The 17,975-nt window shown below is 32.9% G+C and overlaps 1 protein-coding gene across 3 annotated transcripts in view; it reads right to left on the reverse strand.

The window, feature by feature from the left end:
• Positions 1-17,975, reverse strand: part of LOC106467006 (solute carrier family 22 member 21-like) — a 60,745-nt gene that overhangs the window by 4,999 nt on the left and 37,771 nt on the right. For 2 of the 3 annotated variants that reach the window (XM_022395093.1, XM_022395091.1), the window contains exons 5-7: positions 12,290-12,458; positions 4,978-5,125; positions 3,899-3,993 (exon numbers count right to left, since the gene is read on the reverse strand). In XM_022395093.1, coding sequence (XP_022250801.1) covers positions 3,899-3,993; positions 4,978-5,125; positions 12,290-12,458 — 412 coding nt within the window. The remainder of the gene's footprint in view (positions 1-3,898; positions 3,994-4,977; positions 5,126-12,289; positions 12,459-17,975) is intronic. The other variant, XM_022395092.1, reaches the window with a different exon arrangement.

Raw genomic sequence — 17,975 nt, forward strand, 5'->3', positions numbered from 1 at the left:
ACACTAGTCATGTGACTTCGCTTACGCAACAATATTTTATTACAGAACCCATTTTCTATTATTTTATTTAGATTTTATCTATAAACACTTTTCTACTCTTTTAAATGTAAAATATGTTTGAAACTCATTGGCTTTCCAGTTAAAACTGCTGTTCAAATATTTTCATCTTGTACTGTTATTAATTATAATATGAAGCATAATTGCTCATATTTGACAACAAATACAAAAGGTCAAGTACATAATATTAAAACGAATTTGAATTTGATAAACCAGTAAGATGCATAACAACTATAGCCGATATAAAGTCGCGGTGGAAAAGTGTGTATCAGAAGCACATTTTAAAATTGTTTGGCATGTTGTAGGTAGTATGATGTCCCAGAAAATCAATTGGTTTTGGGAAGGATATTAACAGCCCTTTCCGAACAATATATTCATGTACTCAGATCATAGAGCTGTGTTTAGGTCGGGGATTGAGATTATGCAAGACTCGGTTATTCTTTACTTAATTGAATTGGAAAACAAAGGAATATGGATCAACTTGTGACACCAGGATCATCCAGAAAGAGACCTGCAACAAGTTGTATATCAGCCATGGTAAACATCTTGTAACCGTGAAAACTGACGAAAACGAAGGTCGTACAAAAGCTGCCTACTTCCCCAGGCAACAGTGCGACGTAAGAAATAAGGATTTACATCTGGAAGAATGACAAGCCATGTGTGTACATAAGTCGCTTGCATGACATATGTGTTCAACTGTCACTGTCAGGTTTCTTGTATAGGGGCCGGATTCTTTACAGTAGGTGTCTGTGACTTTTTGGTGCTAAATTTTAACAATAAACAGACAGCACGCAATCGCCAGTTACAGCTAAATTGATACCACTCAGTCTAACTTCACTTTCACTAATTTACTTAACTTCTTGCACTCTTTATCTGCACGTATTTATTTTTATTTGTTAACAGAAAAATCTTGAAATATCTAACCCTCTAGTGACAACAATATTCACATAACGAGAAAAACTTAGAAGCTTCGAGTAAGATGACGTCAACAATATTACCAAAGACAATCAAACTGCATACACAACGTACGACTTTTATCGAGTTACATAACGACACTTGTCATAACTATTGCTTTTAAAATAATTAACTTTTAACACTCTGTTATGAAACTAAATAATCATTGATTATTAACTCACTAAATAATAACTCTTAAACTAAACAGTCTTGTATATGCAACAGTCACATACTTAAAGCAGCTGAAGAATGAGACAGGTATTCCTTCTATTCCTTACGAAGACACATTGGTCAAGTCACTGATGTAGCACCTATGGATTTCTGTAAAATAAGGCTGTCGAAACAGGAAACTGCCATCCTCTTACACTAGATATATTATGAAAAGCTGCAGGAGGAAAGGGTGTGCTTTGGGCATGACAGTCACACTACAGAGCCTTTTGCAATTGAAATTACGCTGTAGAGAAATTGTCATGATGCACAGTTGTCAGATAGAGCATGACTAAATGTGGGAATATGGACTGTAGCGATGTGGTACGGCTCCATAATCGTTTTAATATAAAATGCTCAACCTTTGTATAACACAATGTTCAACTAATAACTACAATATTAAAAGTGAACGACACATGTCTTCTTCTCTTACAGAAATATTAAACAAATTTAAAACATTTCTTCAATTACCTTAATCAATATAAATAGAAGTGTTATCCCGAATAATCAAAAATATTTACTATCTGTGTATGCTGACTTATATTAGTTTTTTTGATGATATCTATAAATATTTGGAACTACTTATACAACATTATGATACATCAAACATTTTTTTTGTGTGAAAAAATATTCCATCCGTAAAACTCATATTTAGTTAAGCATTTATATATATATTTTTAAACAGTATACTAAATATGATTGGGAGTAAAAACTTCCCAGACTTAACTATCAAGTTTTGGTTTTTGACGTTTCCCAAATAACAATGTATAATAGAATGAACATTCTGCTATAGCAAATTGAAAGTGAATAATTTAATGTAATATAGCATACAAAGGGTAAGTACAAAAATATTTCTTAAAAACTATTTTAATTTTATCACTAATAAGGAAGAATTAATATCAATACAATGTACTAGGCGTGATCGGAAAGACATGGGATTTTATAGGTCAACCATATAAGATTATAATTAAAAACGTACACCAAAAGTGCTCAGGAAGTGGACAACCATACATTACTTCTCAATATAGTTCCTAATGAATTTCCTCCATTATTATCTGAGTTTCATAATACAGTCTGGTAAAAATGCAAGTGAGAGGATCACAAATGTGAAAGCCACATAGTGTTGGGCTATGACTACGCGTATTAAGAACCTGATACCCTCTTCTTCCAGGAAGTTTTAACCATTGGGCATTTTGGGGAATGCATTATCATCCATTAGAAAAAAAGATCTGATCCACTTCACATTGTTCAAAACCAATAACATTTACAATTGTCATTTCGTAAATATGTTACACGCCACTATATTAAAACATATAACATTTGATATCACTAGCAGTAGGCGGGTAGTGACGGACGTAGTAACACAAATATTTGTTCAATTAAAGTGTATTCACATTTGGTGTATGTTTGTTTTGAATTTCGCGTAAAGCTACACAAGGGCTATCTGCGCTAGCCGTCCCTAATTTAGCAGCGTAAGACTAGAGGGAAGGCAGCTAGTCATCACTACCCACCGCCAACTCTTGGGGCTACTCTTTTACTAACGAATAGTGGGATTGCCTGTCACATTATAACGCTTCCACGGCTGAAAGGGCGAGCATGCTTGGTATGACGGGGATTCGAACCCGCGATCCTCAGATTGCGAGTCGATTTGGTGTATGAAACCCGTTTATTTCTGAACATTCATCGTGTTAGGTTCAACTATTGACAGTTGGCTTTTTCTCTTTCTGAATAAGAATTTTATTGTAATTGTGTTTGTTGTTCATATGTAGAAACTTAAAGGGATTAAACTATAGTTTAGTAATAACTAGTCTCTAGTTTCAGAGTTACCTTGCTGTATGGTTTTTATATTCTCAGTAAACTTGAGGTGCAAATTGAAACTTTTTGTTTTCAAAGTAAATTATACACTGCTCAAAACACTTACCAACCAGAACAAAACACGAATATTGGAACTTTATGTTTCATTGCTTGTTCTTTCGTCATTATTTCACTCATTAACGTTTAAATATTTTTTTTTATTGTCGGTAATTATTCACTCAATATTGAAGACCCATTTTTCATGAAGTATGTTTTGTCTTCTTAGTTTTCTAATTAGTATCTTTTAAGCACTTGGAATATCTATCAGTGTTACTTCTTAATAATTAATAGACCTACGATTCTCAAAATACTTATTCCAAAATGACCAGTTTGAAACCTTCTATTTCGACATAAAAGTTACCCGCTATACAAAAGTATCATAACTTCAGCTTATAGAACCTGATAACGTTAGTAATTTAATAAGTTTTATGGGAAAGATTGTTTGATGAAATTATATAATGTATTTTTAATATTATCTTTATAACATTCTGAATTTAGTTTGGTTAATATGATAAGCATAACTCAACGTCATAAATGTTGTTGTTTATTTAATAAAAGGACAAAAATGTGCAAGTTGGGCATTTTGATTACAATCTATTACCAGAAATATATATGTATTCTGGAAGTTGTTTCACTTTTATTGTCATCTTTATTTTCCATGTGTATCGAATCCCAAGTAGATACATTTGTTTCTTTTTTTTTTGGTTTGTGTGTAAAAAAGCAGTCAAAGGCTCACAAAAGATCTATTGATCTATTATACAGATAATATTCATTCACTATATTTTGCATATGAACTTAAAAAACTGCGTCTAACATGGGGACTCACCAGAAAAGAAAGTTATTCAAGCTCTTCTTTCTCATATTAGGAGTTTTGAATAAATCCAAAAATGTGGCTTGGCGATTACGTTTCATTTCTTCTTCCTTAAAACAAGAAGAAAAAAATGCATTTTTTTTTCTTCTTTTTAATTAAACTTTCACCAGGAGACTTATTTTCGGCAGGCCTTTTATTTTATTTTTAGCTCCCACCCCTCGCCCGTTGGCTCAGTAATAAGTCTGAGGGCCTATCTTGATAAGGATCGGAGGCTTATCAACAAGAAAACAAACAACATTTTTCGTCTAATTGGTTTTGAGTGTACATTGAATTACAAATGCACGTGCTCTCTCCGTTGCTTATTTTAGCCATGAATCTCTTTTTTGTATAAAGAGTTCTCATGACTAGTACATTTAATCTTTTTGACATTTTTTACTGAGGCTGTTGAATTTATCCTTAATTTTGTTAATTGATCATAAGCCAAATGCACAACAGGTTCAATTTCGAAAATACAAATTTTCAGGAGCTTTATTATTTTTTCTGAGTAAATGTAATGAAATTATATTTTTGCAATCTCTAAAAATGTCAAACTATTCATACTTTCTCGAGGTTGTCCTACGCTAGCACACGTTATTTTAAAGTTTTTCCAGGTTGTCCGAAAATATCACATATATCATTTTATTTTTTTTCCCAGATAGGCCAATGTTTGCATATATATTATTTTCACACTTTTCCCAGATTCTTGTATTATTTAACTGGTTATTTTTTCATAACTGATGCTTGAACCATTTAGCTTCTCTATTTTTCATTATAGTTTTTTTTTGTGGTGTTCTTTTCTTGGGTATCCTCGAGCTTATTATCTTTGGATAGATTATTCTGACAATTTTTCGGATCTACATTGTAACTCTATTAAATTAATGATCTCTAATGTGTGTGTCAGTTAATTTTATATTTTCCTGGAGTATCGCTCCATTCACCACATCCTAGCAGGTGCATAATTAAAATGCAATATATACACCGCTGAATGCAAAGTTTTTACTTTAAACCATTAAAATAATCACCTAGCTTAATAAAGCCGGTCAACCTTAACCTACCTGCTTTTCTTTAGTCATAAGTTGGGCCATGATTACCTGCCAGTTCGAGACTATTTTACCGTTGACTCTTGCAGCATTTCTTATTTCCTTTTCTGCCAGTTTGACCTTTCCATGTGATAGTAGCCAACGAGGAGATTCTGGAAGAAACCTAAATAAAATAAGGAATTATTAACATTTATATAAGAATACGGTGTATAATACAGATCCACTGATTACTCCTTTTTTTCCTGACCCCGACAAAGATAAATCTGAGCTCAAACGTCATTTGTAAATTTAATTATTCATCACTTAAAAATCATATTTTTGTAGATAATGCTTTTATAAAATAGTACTCACAAAGACTTAATTATACTGTCCCAAATATATATATATATAAAATTCAACAGAGCGACAGCAACCGCAAGGGGCTATAATTATTATTAGCACAAAACAATAAAAAGAAGACAGTTTCTTTTGTTAATACAATTACGTCAGTATTTAGACGTATGATAACAGGACACAGCATTGGCATTAAGGAGTAAATACCGTGCCCACAACTGGTCGCGGATGTTGCAAATGTTATTGGACTCAGAAAGTTGTGAGCTTGAGAACATGGTACTAACTCCTTTAGTGTCGGCCCGGCATGGCCAGGTGGTTAGGGAGCTCGACTCGCAATCTGAGGGTCGTGGGTTCGAATCCCCGTCACGCCAAACATGCTCGACCTTTCAGCCGTGGGGGCGTTATAATGTGACGGTCAATCCCACTATTCGTTGGTAAAAGAGTAGCCCAAGAGTTGTCGGTGGGTGGTGATGACTAGCTGCCTTCCCTCTAGTCTTACACTGCTAAATTAGGGACAACTAGCGCAGATAGTCCTCGTGTAGCTTTGCGCAAAATGCAAAACAAACCAAACCTTTAGTGTTTAGTTATTTGCTGTTGTTTTTATAACGGTTGTTCCTGGTCAATATATCTGAAGTTCCCGATTAATAAGTGTTAATCAAAATTATAGCTTACGACCTTTTTAGCACACCAATTACAGCAAACCAATAATATATACTGTTTTCAGGCGTGTCGCGTTGGTTATATTCATAGGCGTGTGGGGAGTTTCTCGAAAATTCAGATTATGTAACAATACAAAGCTACACTGGCATTTACGCACACACATATATTGTTGATTCTTACACTCGAGAGTCTTCTACAATTTTAGAGAGTAGGCGGGAGTTTCGCAATACATATTTAACAGTATACGTTATGTACATTTCTAAATATAAATTAAATTGAAAGAAACTTTGATATTAAAATAAACATATAACAATAAATCCGTCACATACAGATAAATTTCAAATTAATCTTCGAATGTGTTTAAATAATTGAGTTAGGAACATATTTGCCTTAGTTGAGCTATTGCCTAATTACAATTTGAACATTATTTAAGGTCACCGATTTGAATTCCCTCCGCTAAACACGTTCGCTCTTTCAGTCATGAGGGCTTTATATCGTGGCGGTCAATTCCATTATTTATTGGAAAAAAGTAGCCCAAGAGTTAGTGGTGGGTGGTTATGACTAGATGCCTTCCCTCTAGTCTATTACTTCTAAATTAGGGACGGATTATACAAATAGCCCCCGTGTAGCTTCGCGCGAATTTCAAAGCAAACCGAAACGGAGAGCAAGGAATCGATTTTTATATTTAATTATTTTAAAAACTAAAAGAATCTAAATGTAATAATTTGAAGAACACTTAAAATTTAATCTACAGAACAAAAACAACAATGTGAGTGAATGCGCGATATTATGTTTTTTACAAGTACTTTTTGTGAAGAAATAAATAATAATAATACCATAACCAAACATCATCACAAAACACGTTTTTCTGATTCTAGCATTGCTAATATTTTATTGCTTCTTATGTCTTTGATTGATAAAATTATTTTATAATTTGGTATCTAAATGATCTTGGAGTTATGAATAACGTTTGAATTCAAAGGAAGAGCTTGACAATAATTAATATTCATTAAAAAACCCAAATCACATGATCATCGGTAGCACTTATAAAGATGTAAAATTTAGGTTTCAAGTTAACAGTTAAAATAAAACTTTTGAAAAACTGAGAATTATTTCATATTCAGTTTTTTAAGACTGTTCAAATACATGCTGCTATAAGGTGAATTTTATAGAAGTAAAATAAGTTACAGTAATTTTTATACAGTTAACGAAGGATATAAGTACGTTATGGTATATAATTGATACTTGAAACCGTCGGTACTTAGTGAAACTCCATAATTACAGAAGTACAGTCCAGAGTTTGTACACATGTGAACCTTCATTACATCTCACATGTTTCCAACTTTCATTAGATTATGATGCAATGCTCGAATCACTGTCACAGCATCCCAACTGGTAATTTATCTTCAAACTTTAGTGGGGTATGCTTTTTGCAAACAGATAGCCTGCTATTTAATGTTTTGGCTTATATATCCAAGCAAAGTTAAGCCCGTCATTGGATGTTGCTGCTGAATCTGATGATCAGTTTACCTCACCATAACCTGTTACCATCTCCCATTGAGATATTTCAATGAGTTATATGGAGAAGTTGGATATTCCTGACAAGAAGTATTGACTTCTTTATAATAAACACTTCCATATCCAAGTTTAATGATGGATCAAAATCAAGTGACTTTGTAGGTTCTGCCAAGGTTTACTGGAGTTCAATATTTGTTCACAGATTCGCCTCTATAGGCTCTCTATTATCTGTTGAGTTGTATGCAGTCCCAGTTGTTCTGGAATACATAAAAGATAAGTATTATACTAATTTTTATCATCTATACAAATATGCTTACCTTTTTGAAGGCACTGGAATTGATTAACATCAGTTCTCTCGCAATTCTCTTCAGAAACAACTGGTCTATTTCTCACTGTCTTCTGTCACGACATTATTATTTTTTATTCCTCGCCACATAGGTATCTGAGGTAATGAGCTCCTGATACCACAGCCAAAACAGCATCCTCTGGCATCATCACAGCCTAGTCTATTCTATATTTAGATTTTAAGCCAACCAATTGGCAGAAAATTTTGGATGAGCAGAGACACAATTATATTTTCTAGATAAAACCTAATATGCTGGTTGCCCATCTAATTTGTGCAGGCGTCGAAAGGAGGAAGTTTCTTCACAAGGCTCCACATTACCCACATTTTTATTGCTCATCGTTTTCTGTTACAATAGAATGACCATCAATGTGTGAGCACTGTGGCAAACAAGTCACTGTTGTCGAACTCTTACTTTCATAATGTTGCTAGAGGCCCAACTTTAGACAAAATTTACATCATAGTGTCCCTTTGACATTGTACAGTGTCATTGCAAATATAATAATATCCAGACGGATCGCATTTTAAATTTTTATGGGTCATAGGTCTTTGTAGTTCTATTTAATATTTTGTCCTTATAAAACGTACTTTTTTGTTTTATGTTTTCATCTTACACACACACACTTCATTTATCCTTTCATAGTTTTCTTGTACATAGTGCACAAAAAACGATAACCTCATCTAACCAACTGCTTGGTGCAGATAGTATAAATCTTGTGCCTAAAAACTTCAAACCAACCAATCATTCCAAATATGTCATCACTTTGTATTCTAAGTAAATTGCCAAGTGCTAAAATCCCTTTTCAATTACCATTATTGGATTAATGGATAGAATATTTTCTCACTTGAACAAGCAGCTTGATCATTTGTTTTCTCGTACTATTATGCAAACAACACTCCTTTTCCCAATGTTAAAATCCCTATCTACGGACCTTTTTTTTTTTCCATTAACTGACCTCAATCTATAAACTTTCATAATATAAGCATTTAACGAGAAAGGAAACTTTCTTCATTTTTAGATTGCAGATGTTAAGAATGAGATCAGTTTTTGTTTTGAAGAAAGTCGCTCATTTATCCGTGGTATTTCGTGGCTGGAATAATCGTACCAAGTGTTTCGGAAACTACAACACTGTCATCAACGCTGATGAATCTCGCCACACTACAAATTGTATGGTATTTCAGTTTTGAAACATTATTACTCAGCTGGGAATATAAAAAAAATGCTGTACTTTGTAATGGGGCCAATTAAGGCCACTTCATAAATATTGATAAATGAGTATCTACCCCCCCCCCCCCAGCGTTATGAGTGTGTAGCTCATTCAATGCAGTCATTTAATATGATGTCGAGAATTTGAAAAAACAACAACAGAAAACATGTTCACATTAGATTTCCAATTACATTTTTCTCTAATTCCAATACCACACGCATAGTCGACAGATAAGTTGCTTTTTGCTTTGATGGATTACCTAGACAGTATATCCATTACAAGTTAAGGTGATGCAATGCACAGAGACTGCCACATGAAATTTCGTTTCTTTATGGTCTGACGAAACTCGGAAGTCGTTTAATCGCAGATCAATGAGCTGAGTTACTAGCTGGAACAAAGAATGACGCATATCAATCTCCTGACAGTGAAACCAAATAATACTGACCTGTAATAATAATTCCATGTGATAGTCGTAAAAGAATATCCCATTCACAACAACGTTGGATACAATACAACTACTCAACCAAATAGCAGGTGGCATCTTTGACTGTATAAGCAATAGAGAGCAAGGGTTGAATTAACACATGCACTATCCTGGATTTACCAGATTTTGAGTTAGAACTCTACAGGAATTTAAAATGTTTGTTTCCTATATTAAAATTATATTATATAACAGTGAGACAAAATATTTGTAACTATATTTATCAGTGATTGCTGTATATCATGGCACTACTTGTGAATGCTTGTATTAAATTTTAAGAACTTTATGCAGTTCTTTGAAATTATGGCAACGTAGCGCACGTAACACACACCGTAACACACATTTGTAACAAAAAAGAAGCAAGAAGTTATAAGTTAAAACTTTTGTTTACCTTGACGTTCTGCCTTATGATATTTTGAGGTGATTAACCCTCTACCAATCTCAAAAGTAGTTTTAGTACAACTAATGTATTCTTAACACGATAACATAATGTAACCATAAGTATTTTAAAACAGTTATTTTGTGACGATAGAGAAACTAAAAAAAAATACATAAACTATGCCTAATTAAAAATACCTCAAGTAAATACATATTATACTAAAATATAATTAAACAAGTTATTCTTTATCCTTGTTTATAGATGGTTTTCGAAAGCTAATAAAAGTTTACATTTGTTCTCCATCTTAAAGAAGAAGGGGTTGTCACAGTAAGGTAAGCCTTGTTTATTATCATCGTGTAGTTTAGCTGAAGAATCATTGGGTGTCTTTTTAAAGGAATACTTTTTTATGAGTAATTATTACATGCTGAGCATTATTTGTGAAAACGTACTATATTTTGAGCAGTGTTTACAAAGTACTTTATGTACTCTTCGTTTAGTTTGTAAATGTATGCAGTTAAAAAGTTATTTGAGTCCTGTTTTCTGTAGCTAGAGCATTAAAGTGTGTATTTACTATATACTGTTTATGAGTGCAATACTGTGCCTTCTTTGGGAATATTTACTGTACAATATGTTAGTACTGACAGTAAGTTGATACTTGTGTGTGTGTATTTAATTAATGAATGATTACTATATTTTGAACGTTACAGAAGTATATTTACTCTAACTTTAACACTGTTTGTGAGGGTATTCTTGTTAGTGTTTATTGTAATTTAAATACGTTGTGAGAATGATTACTATGCCCTAGTACTGGTTTGGTTTGTTTGGAATTAAGCACAAAGCTACACAATGGGCCATCTGTGCTCTGCCCACCACGGGTATCGAAACCCGGTTTCTAGCGCAGACATACCTTTGTGCCACTAGGGGGGTCCCTAGTACTGTCTGTACTTTTTATTTTTTAACATAGTTTGTGAATATTATTGTATCTTGAGCTGTTTCTTGTTTTTTTATCACCTGAGCTTTTTGACAAATTTCGATTCTTGTTTTTATTTTCATATGAATAATTTTGTGTTTAGATTTGATTAGACTGAGATTTTAATAAGGAATTTAGAAAATTTTTGAATGTAGAAAAGCAAAACTTACTATATATAAATATTCATATGTATGTTTGTGTGTGTGGTCTTTGCAAAAGCACTCTATTAACAGTGCATCGATTAACTAATGATATGAACATTGGTTATGTCTTCGGATTGTCAAACCGAGGATTCCCGTTTCGCATTTCGTTGTCACAAAACCTCGCTCCTCACTTTGGGGCTGTGAGTTCGCTATGAAAATGCGATTGAGTTAAATCTCACAATTCAGTCAAAGAACAGTAGCTCTAGAGTTGGCGGTAGGTACTATTGACAGCTTCCTTCTAGTGTATCAGCTCGCACACATAGAACGTTTATTTTTTAATGCAAAGGTACGAAACTTTAAGTTATCTGGAACCGTTTTTCTGCCAAGGTATTTACAACAGTGGTTCCAAATTTTTTAAAGTATAGCTGTATTTCAAAATTTGAGAAATTTTTCCTTATTGGAATTAAATATGTCTTAAAGTTTTAGTCTTTGCTCTTGTCTGTAGCTGTAACCTAGTAAATAAATATATTTCGGTATATTTTATATGTTATATTATATAAATGGTGATCAAAATCATTCTCTTTCTCTTACATTTACCAGATTTTGTAGTTGTGTATATTTGTCAGATATTTGATTAAAGGGTCTTCTACTGTACCAAGTAATGATATTTTAAGGCTTTTCAATTTGTGGTTTTTGGACTAATAAAAGTCTAGATATTTATATCTATTTAAAATTATATAAATGTATTAAATGCTGCTTAATCTGCCTTTTCAGAAATTGTGAAAGTTTGCCTAAAATTATCTGTTTTCAAAATTTATTATCAGTAAACACTGATGTTTCCACTCCTAGATTTTATACCTTTATTTCTAATTTCTATAGTTATATACGTGAAAATATATTACACAGAAATATATTATGAACGGCAACTATTTACAGGGCAAGAGTGAATCGATATATATAACTCTAGAATATGAGTTCAGTCATCTAGAATAACATTCTTTTTTCTTCAAGTTGATCGAAACAGCTTTTATAGATTTTAGAAATAAAGCGTAGAAGAATAAAACGACCCCTCCACGCAGTTGATCAACGGTAAGTTTGAGGACTTTCAGTGCTAAAATCTGGGATTCGTTGGTTAAATTTCCTGCGGTGTACAGAGCATAGATAAACCGCCATGCAGCTTTGCGCTAAAAACAACCAAATATGGAGTAAATAGTTTGAATAATTTTTAATTTTTCTACTGCATTATTTTAATTATAATGAGGATAATCCTCGAAGTATAAATGACACATTACCACCAAATACTACAAAGAAGTATCCAGGGGACACTAATGATCAGCTGAAAATGTCTCCACTTTTTCACCAAAAAAGCAACACCAGGTAGAATAGTATAGCCTAATGCCCAGCCAAATTGGTAACAAATTCCAAGAATAGAACGATACTCTGGTCCAATTACTTCCAAGACTGAAAAAGAAAATTATACATTAATAGAAATAACTATGAAAACAGACAAATATACATATACAGGAACCACAAACAACGAATAATTAAACTTAATTGAAAAAAGATTTGAATTTGACAAAGGCTTATAAATTAAAAGTTCTCAAGCTTGCAACCACATCATAAAATCAACGATTCCTTTCTCAAGAAAGATGGCCAAAGACATATAAATTCATAATTATCAGGATATTCGGGATGATATAGATACATTGGTCACTAATATGCTGGATGTGTATTGTTAACACACGACTTCACAAATCTCTGCAAAGAAAACTTGAAGAGATTCACATTAGAAAGTTGTCTTCAGTCACATCCGTGTCTCGATTACATAGTGACATTGTGCATAAACCTAATAGAAACATGCAGTGGTTTCATACATACAAAATAATGCAGCTTAGAAATAAATTGGTCAATTAGTATGGTAACAAATGTGTTGCTGCCAACATTGTCATAAAAGAAAAAATTAACCAACACTTTGTCATCAAGAATATTACATAACACCATGAATTTTAGAGGAACCACAGGTTTATATAGGATGGGATCAGTAGCGACAATTAGGTGAAACAGTTTCATCACCGATAAAGTACGTTGTTTTGGCTTACCCAGATGCAGTCTTTAGTTATAAAGTTCACTGCAAATCACTTATCGACCTTGTTGTCTTAAACTTAGCAAGCAGCCTCGAAACAACAAACAGAGTAATTTTACCTTGCCTTGAATGATTCATGTTGAAATTATCTAACATCTGTCGTTGAGCTAGCTCACATATCACGATAACCTTCACCGTTCCACTCCTGTTCAGTCTCATAGTCACGATATGTCAGCAACTAAGTAAAAAACATGTGCCAGAGGAATGAAAGTTGGCTAATGCTACTCCTCTTTTCAAGGGAGGTGGTAAACTTTTTCCCAGTAATTTTAGTGGTGGGGAAACGTTTTGAAAGTCTGATAAAAGATGTTTTGCAAAGTCATTTAACAAAGTATAAAACTTTATTGGATAATTAGTATGATTTCACTAGGGTAAAGTCTTGTTTTACTAGACTTTTGACATTCTTTGAACAGATAACTGCTTATGTAGATGAGTATACATGTGTGGATTTAGTTTATCTGGATTTTCAATAAGCATTTGACATGGTATCACATATATGGCTTATTAAAAGATAATCTTTGTAGGTATGGAGGATAGATTGGCACATTGGATAGAAAACTGGATAGATGGAAAAAAGAAAGGGTTGCTATAAATGGGGTCCAGACCAAATGGATTAATGTCACAACTTGGGTACCACAGAGCTCCGTGTTATGACCTTCGTTCTATTTGATTTATATCAATAACAGATGAAGGAATGGTTAATAAGTTATTTACATTTACCGATAACATTAAAGTTTTTGGTGTCACTAGCTGTGAAAAGGAAACTGTTGTTTACAAAAGAATTGGGTGAATAAATTACAGACGGCTTTTAGTTATAATAAATACAAGGTCATGCACGTGGGATATTATAATTTGAATTATGAGTCTAATTTTGATGGGAATAACTTTAAAAAGTTATGGAAGAAAACAGTCTTAGCGTTCTGGTTGACCAGTCTTTTAAGCTATCGAAATAATGTGCTGTTGCTAGTAGCAGGGCAAATAGGATTTTATATTTTAATTACAGAAATATTTTATAATAAATTTAAAGATATTATAATGTCTGTTTGTTTGTTGGTTTGTAGTTAAGCACAAAGCTACACAATGGATTATCTGTGCTCTACCCACGACGGGTATCGAAACCTGGTTTCAACCGTTGTAAGTCCGCAGACATACCGCTGTGCCACTAGGAGGCTATAATGTCACTGTATGTGTCATTTGTTAGACCACATTTGGAACATTGTGTTCAGTCTTGGTTCATTAGAAAGGATATTTAATTGTTGAGTTCAGAGGATGTTGTCATACAAGGACAGGTTAAGATCTCTGAAACTGTTTTCTCTTGAAAAAAAGAGGAGATCTGATTAAGATGTTTAAAATTATTACGAGTAATTGATAGTACTGATGTATAATATTTTTTTCGTATTTAATAATGAAAAGGGTAAAACTGGGGGACACAAATATATGTTTTAGCAGGGAAGATTCATCATCAGGTAATACAGTTTTATTTTTCTAACAAGGTTGCCTTCAGATGTAGTAGATGTAGTTAATTTAAAGGAGTTTAAGGGAACATTTGATAAATATTTGAATGATAAGGGCTGGCTTGGAGTTTTTTTTAGTGTTTAGTTTAGTATAGTAGATAGGACAGCATATTAGATGGACCAAAAGATCCCTTGTTGTCATTTAATGTTATGTTACGTAAGTGCGTTTTGGAACATTCGCTAGTGCGTTATCATGGCCATCAGAGTATGCAAGACAGACAATGTAGAAATTTTTTACAAGGGTAGCACGGTATCTAGAACATTGTACTTATAAAAATATGATTAACCCTCAGTAGAAATATAATTGAAATAATTGATATCGAAAAGTTTGAATTCTATAAATATAAACAATGAAATTTCAAAAGTAAATATATTTACGAATTAATGAAATATTGCCAATTTAGGAATTGCAGATTTGTCGGGATCTTGCTGCACGCAAACGTTTTTTCTTTTCTGTTTCTACAAAGTAGATTACACCGCAAATGCAGAAAACTCTGTAAATTACACGTCTTTATTTTATAGGGTTACTAAATCGCTTTACCCTTGTCAGATTATTATTACACTTTTTTTCCAGATTGGAAAAAAACTCCGATTTTAAATGTTTTACAAATTATCTTGAGTTTATAACTTAAATTGTGCACAAACGATAAGAAGAAGGTTCGCTACTTAGGAAATTGTGACAGTGTTTTAGGATTTCGTGATTGGTAAAGGAGTGTTTATAATAGGTTTTTGGATGAGTCATATTTTTTATTTTATGCTTTGGTCATCATAAATTTTGCCTGCTCTCATTTGGAAAACTCGTCGTCCATAGAAAACTCAGTCTACGTGTAATGTTCTATTGGGTAATACTCGCTATCATTGATTCCTCTGACTTAATGAACAGTAATATAGCTCGCAACTGTAATTTTCTGTGTTACAGCGTGACTTTAGTAACCTAATAAATTATAAAATATTGTCATATTGCAATAATTAATAAGGATTTCTAATAGAGAGTAAGCTAACTATACAGATAAGAGATAACATAATTCTAAAAAGTGACATAAGCTAATGAAGACGATTCTGTATACCAAACTGATTAGAAATATATATTTCTATAAATCAAGACAACAAAAACCTATAATGAATAGAATGACTTGAATCATTAGCTGGGTATCCCTGCTTTTAACGATATTATAACCTATAATGTAATGTACTAGAGCCAAATGAGTGTAATGGAAAACAACTAAATTGTTTAAACATCATGTTTACACATTAATAGTAGAATAAATCACAGCAAAATAAGTTTAGGACCCCACATTGGAAGTGAATAACCAAATCTCCAAATATTTCAAAATATTCTAGCATTAATGACACAGTATATAATAAAACTTGTAGCTTCATTTATATAGTTGTATTTTGCGTGTTTTACGATAATGCTTAAGCAGAAATTTATTTTTAGACCTGTACATTTATCTAATATTGGCACTCATATTCTGCCTTTTTTACTCATTTTAAGTGGGTGACACTGACACCATTTTCATAGAAACAACCATATAAAACTGGTTTCATCGAATCAAACAAAATCAATACTTCGAAAAATAAAATACAAACTATTGATATGAAAAATAAACTCAATTAATACTATTAATAGTCAGACGTTTGTTATAAAATGTAATTCAAGTACAGACATAATGATGTACAGTTATCTGATTAGTTCATTTGGACCATTTGACACTCACTTGCATAGAAATGAAAACTCCAGACGCGGTATAAGGTAAATTTCAGAATTCAATCAAATTATTTCTTTTAAAACCTTATATCATGCAGGGTGTTAAGTGGTAAATGGTCATTATTCGGACAATAAACACGTACTGTTATTTCGCACAACTACTTCTATCTCACCAATATTGTAAAACTAACTCAAAGTACAGATAAAATATTTTACGTTGTTGTACAAACAACAGTTTTCTGCGACTGTTTTTGGTGTCTTCATTCTGTAAGTGTTAGAGGTTAAAACTTCAATTGTGGCATAAAGCAAAGTTACTTAAGAAAGCCAAATGACACTTGAGTATAAACATTTTCAGCGACTGTCAACTAGGAGAGTCACGCATCCAAAAATGGGGATTGCCCATATACCCAATACTGGCTGTTTATTGCTGATATTGATATACCAATATATGTATATACATGCATTTTCTTGGTTATATGCAGCAATGCATGTGTCAAACTTGAATGTTTTTTCTGTAAAGCAACTGACAGATTCTACAATGAGAGTAAGTCCAAAGTATCATTCCAAATAAATACTATAAGTACGTATAATACAAAGAATAATATGTATAGTACATGCAACACAATATGTTTAGTAACATTGAACACAACATACAGTATGAGCACACAATGTGCGCACTGAAAACATTGTACAAGAGACAAGTGAACAATTATCTTCATCGACTATTAACAGCAAAGTGATTCTAGAAATTAGCATGAGTAGCTTTTAACTAGATCAACTTCTCTTGTTTTGAACCAAACAATAGCAAAATCAAGTCACTGAGTTGCTGCTCTACCATGGTGATATGGAGCTTGCTCTTAACAAACTTGAATACTGAAAGGAAGCACTTGCAAGACCAAGAAGTAATGATAGAGCAATCAGTCGATGTATCAGTCGATACATCTCTGTGAATTGTCCTTCACCATATTGTAATAAATTTGTTGTTATGTATTTATTTTGATATCAACGTTTGTTTAGATACATGGCTTATACTTTTGGGTATGTATTGCGAGACTCCCACCAGTTCTCCAGAGCTGTAGAGGATTTTCGAGGGTGGGAATTAACAGCGTGTGTGTGTACGTAAACGCTTTAACTAGTATTGTTACGTAAGACTGAAATTTCTAGAACGCCTCTACACAGCCGTAAATATGGCCAACGCGAAGCGCCAAGGGAAGACTATCTATTATTAGTTCGCTATTGTCAGTGTGCTATAAACTTCGGAAGCTATAACTGTGATTGTTATAACACTTACCAATCGGAAAACTTCAGATATTTGACCAGGAACCTTTACTAAGTTCGAACATTACAAATTATTTAACTCGAGTGGATTCTCATCGGACGTTAGCATTTTTACGAAAACATTACTTAACGTCACCCGTGGAAAAATAGGCGTGTGATCAGTAGAGACCACAGGACTAGTTAGCTCCCTATTCATTGAATTGTACCTACGTCAACTCGTAATTAACTCGCTCATCGTGAACCCTCGATAAGATATCAAGGAAGTTCCAGACTAGAAAGATGGCTTTATATTATTTGTAACTTTGCGAAACTTTTGTTTATAAATCTTTGTTTGTTGT

Source organism: Limulus polyphemus, unplaced genomic scaffold (genome assembly GCF_000517525.1).
Source record: "Limulus polyphemus unplaced genomic scaffold, Limulus_polyphemus-2.1.2 Scaffold2458, whole genome shotgun sequence".
NCBI lineage: Eukaryota > Metazoa > Arthropoda > Merostomata > Xiphosura > Limulidae > Limulus > Limulus polyphemus.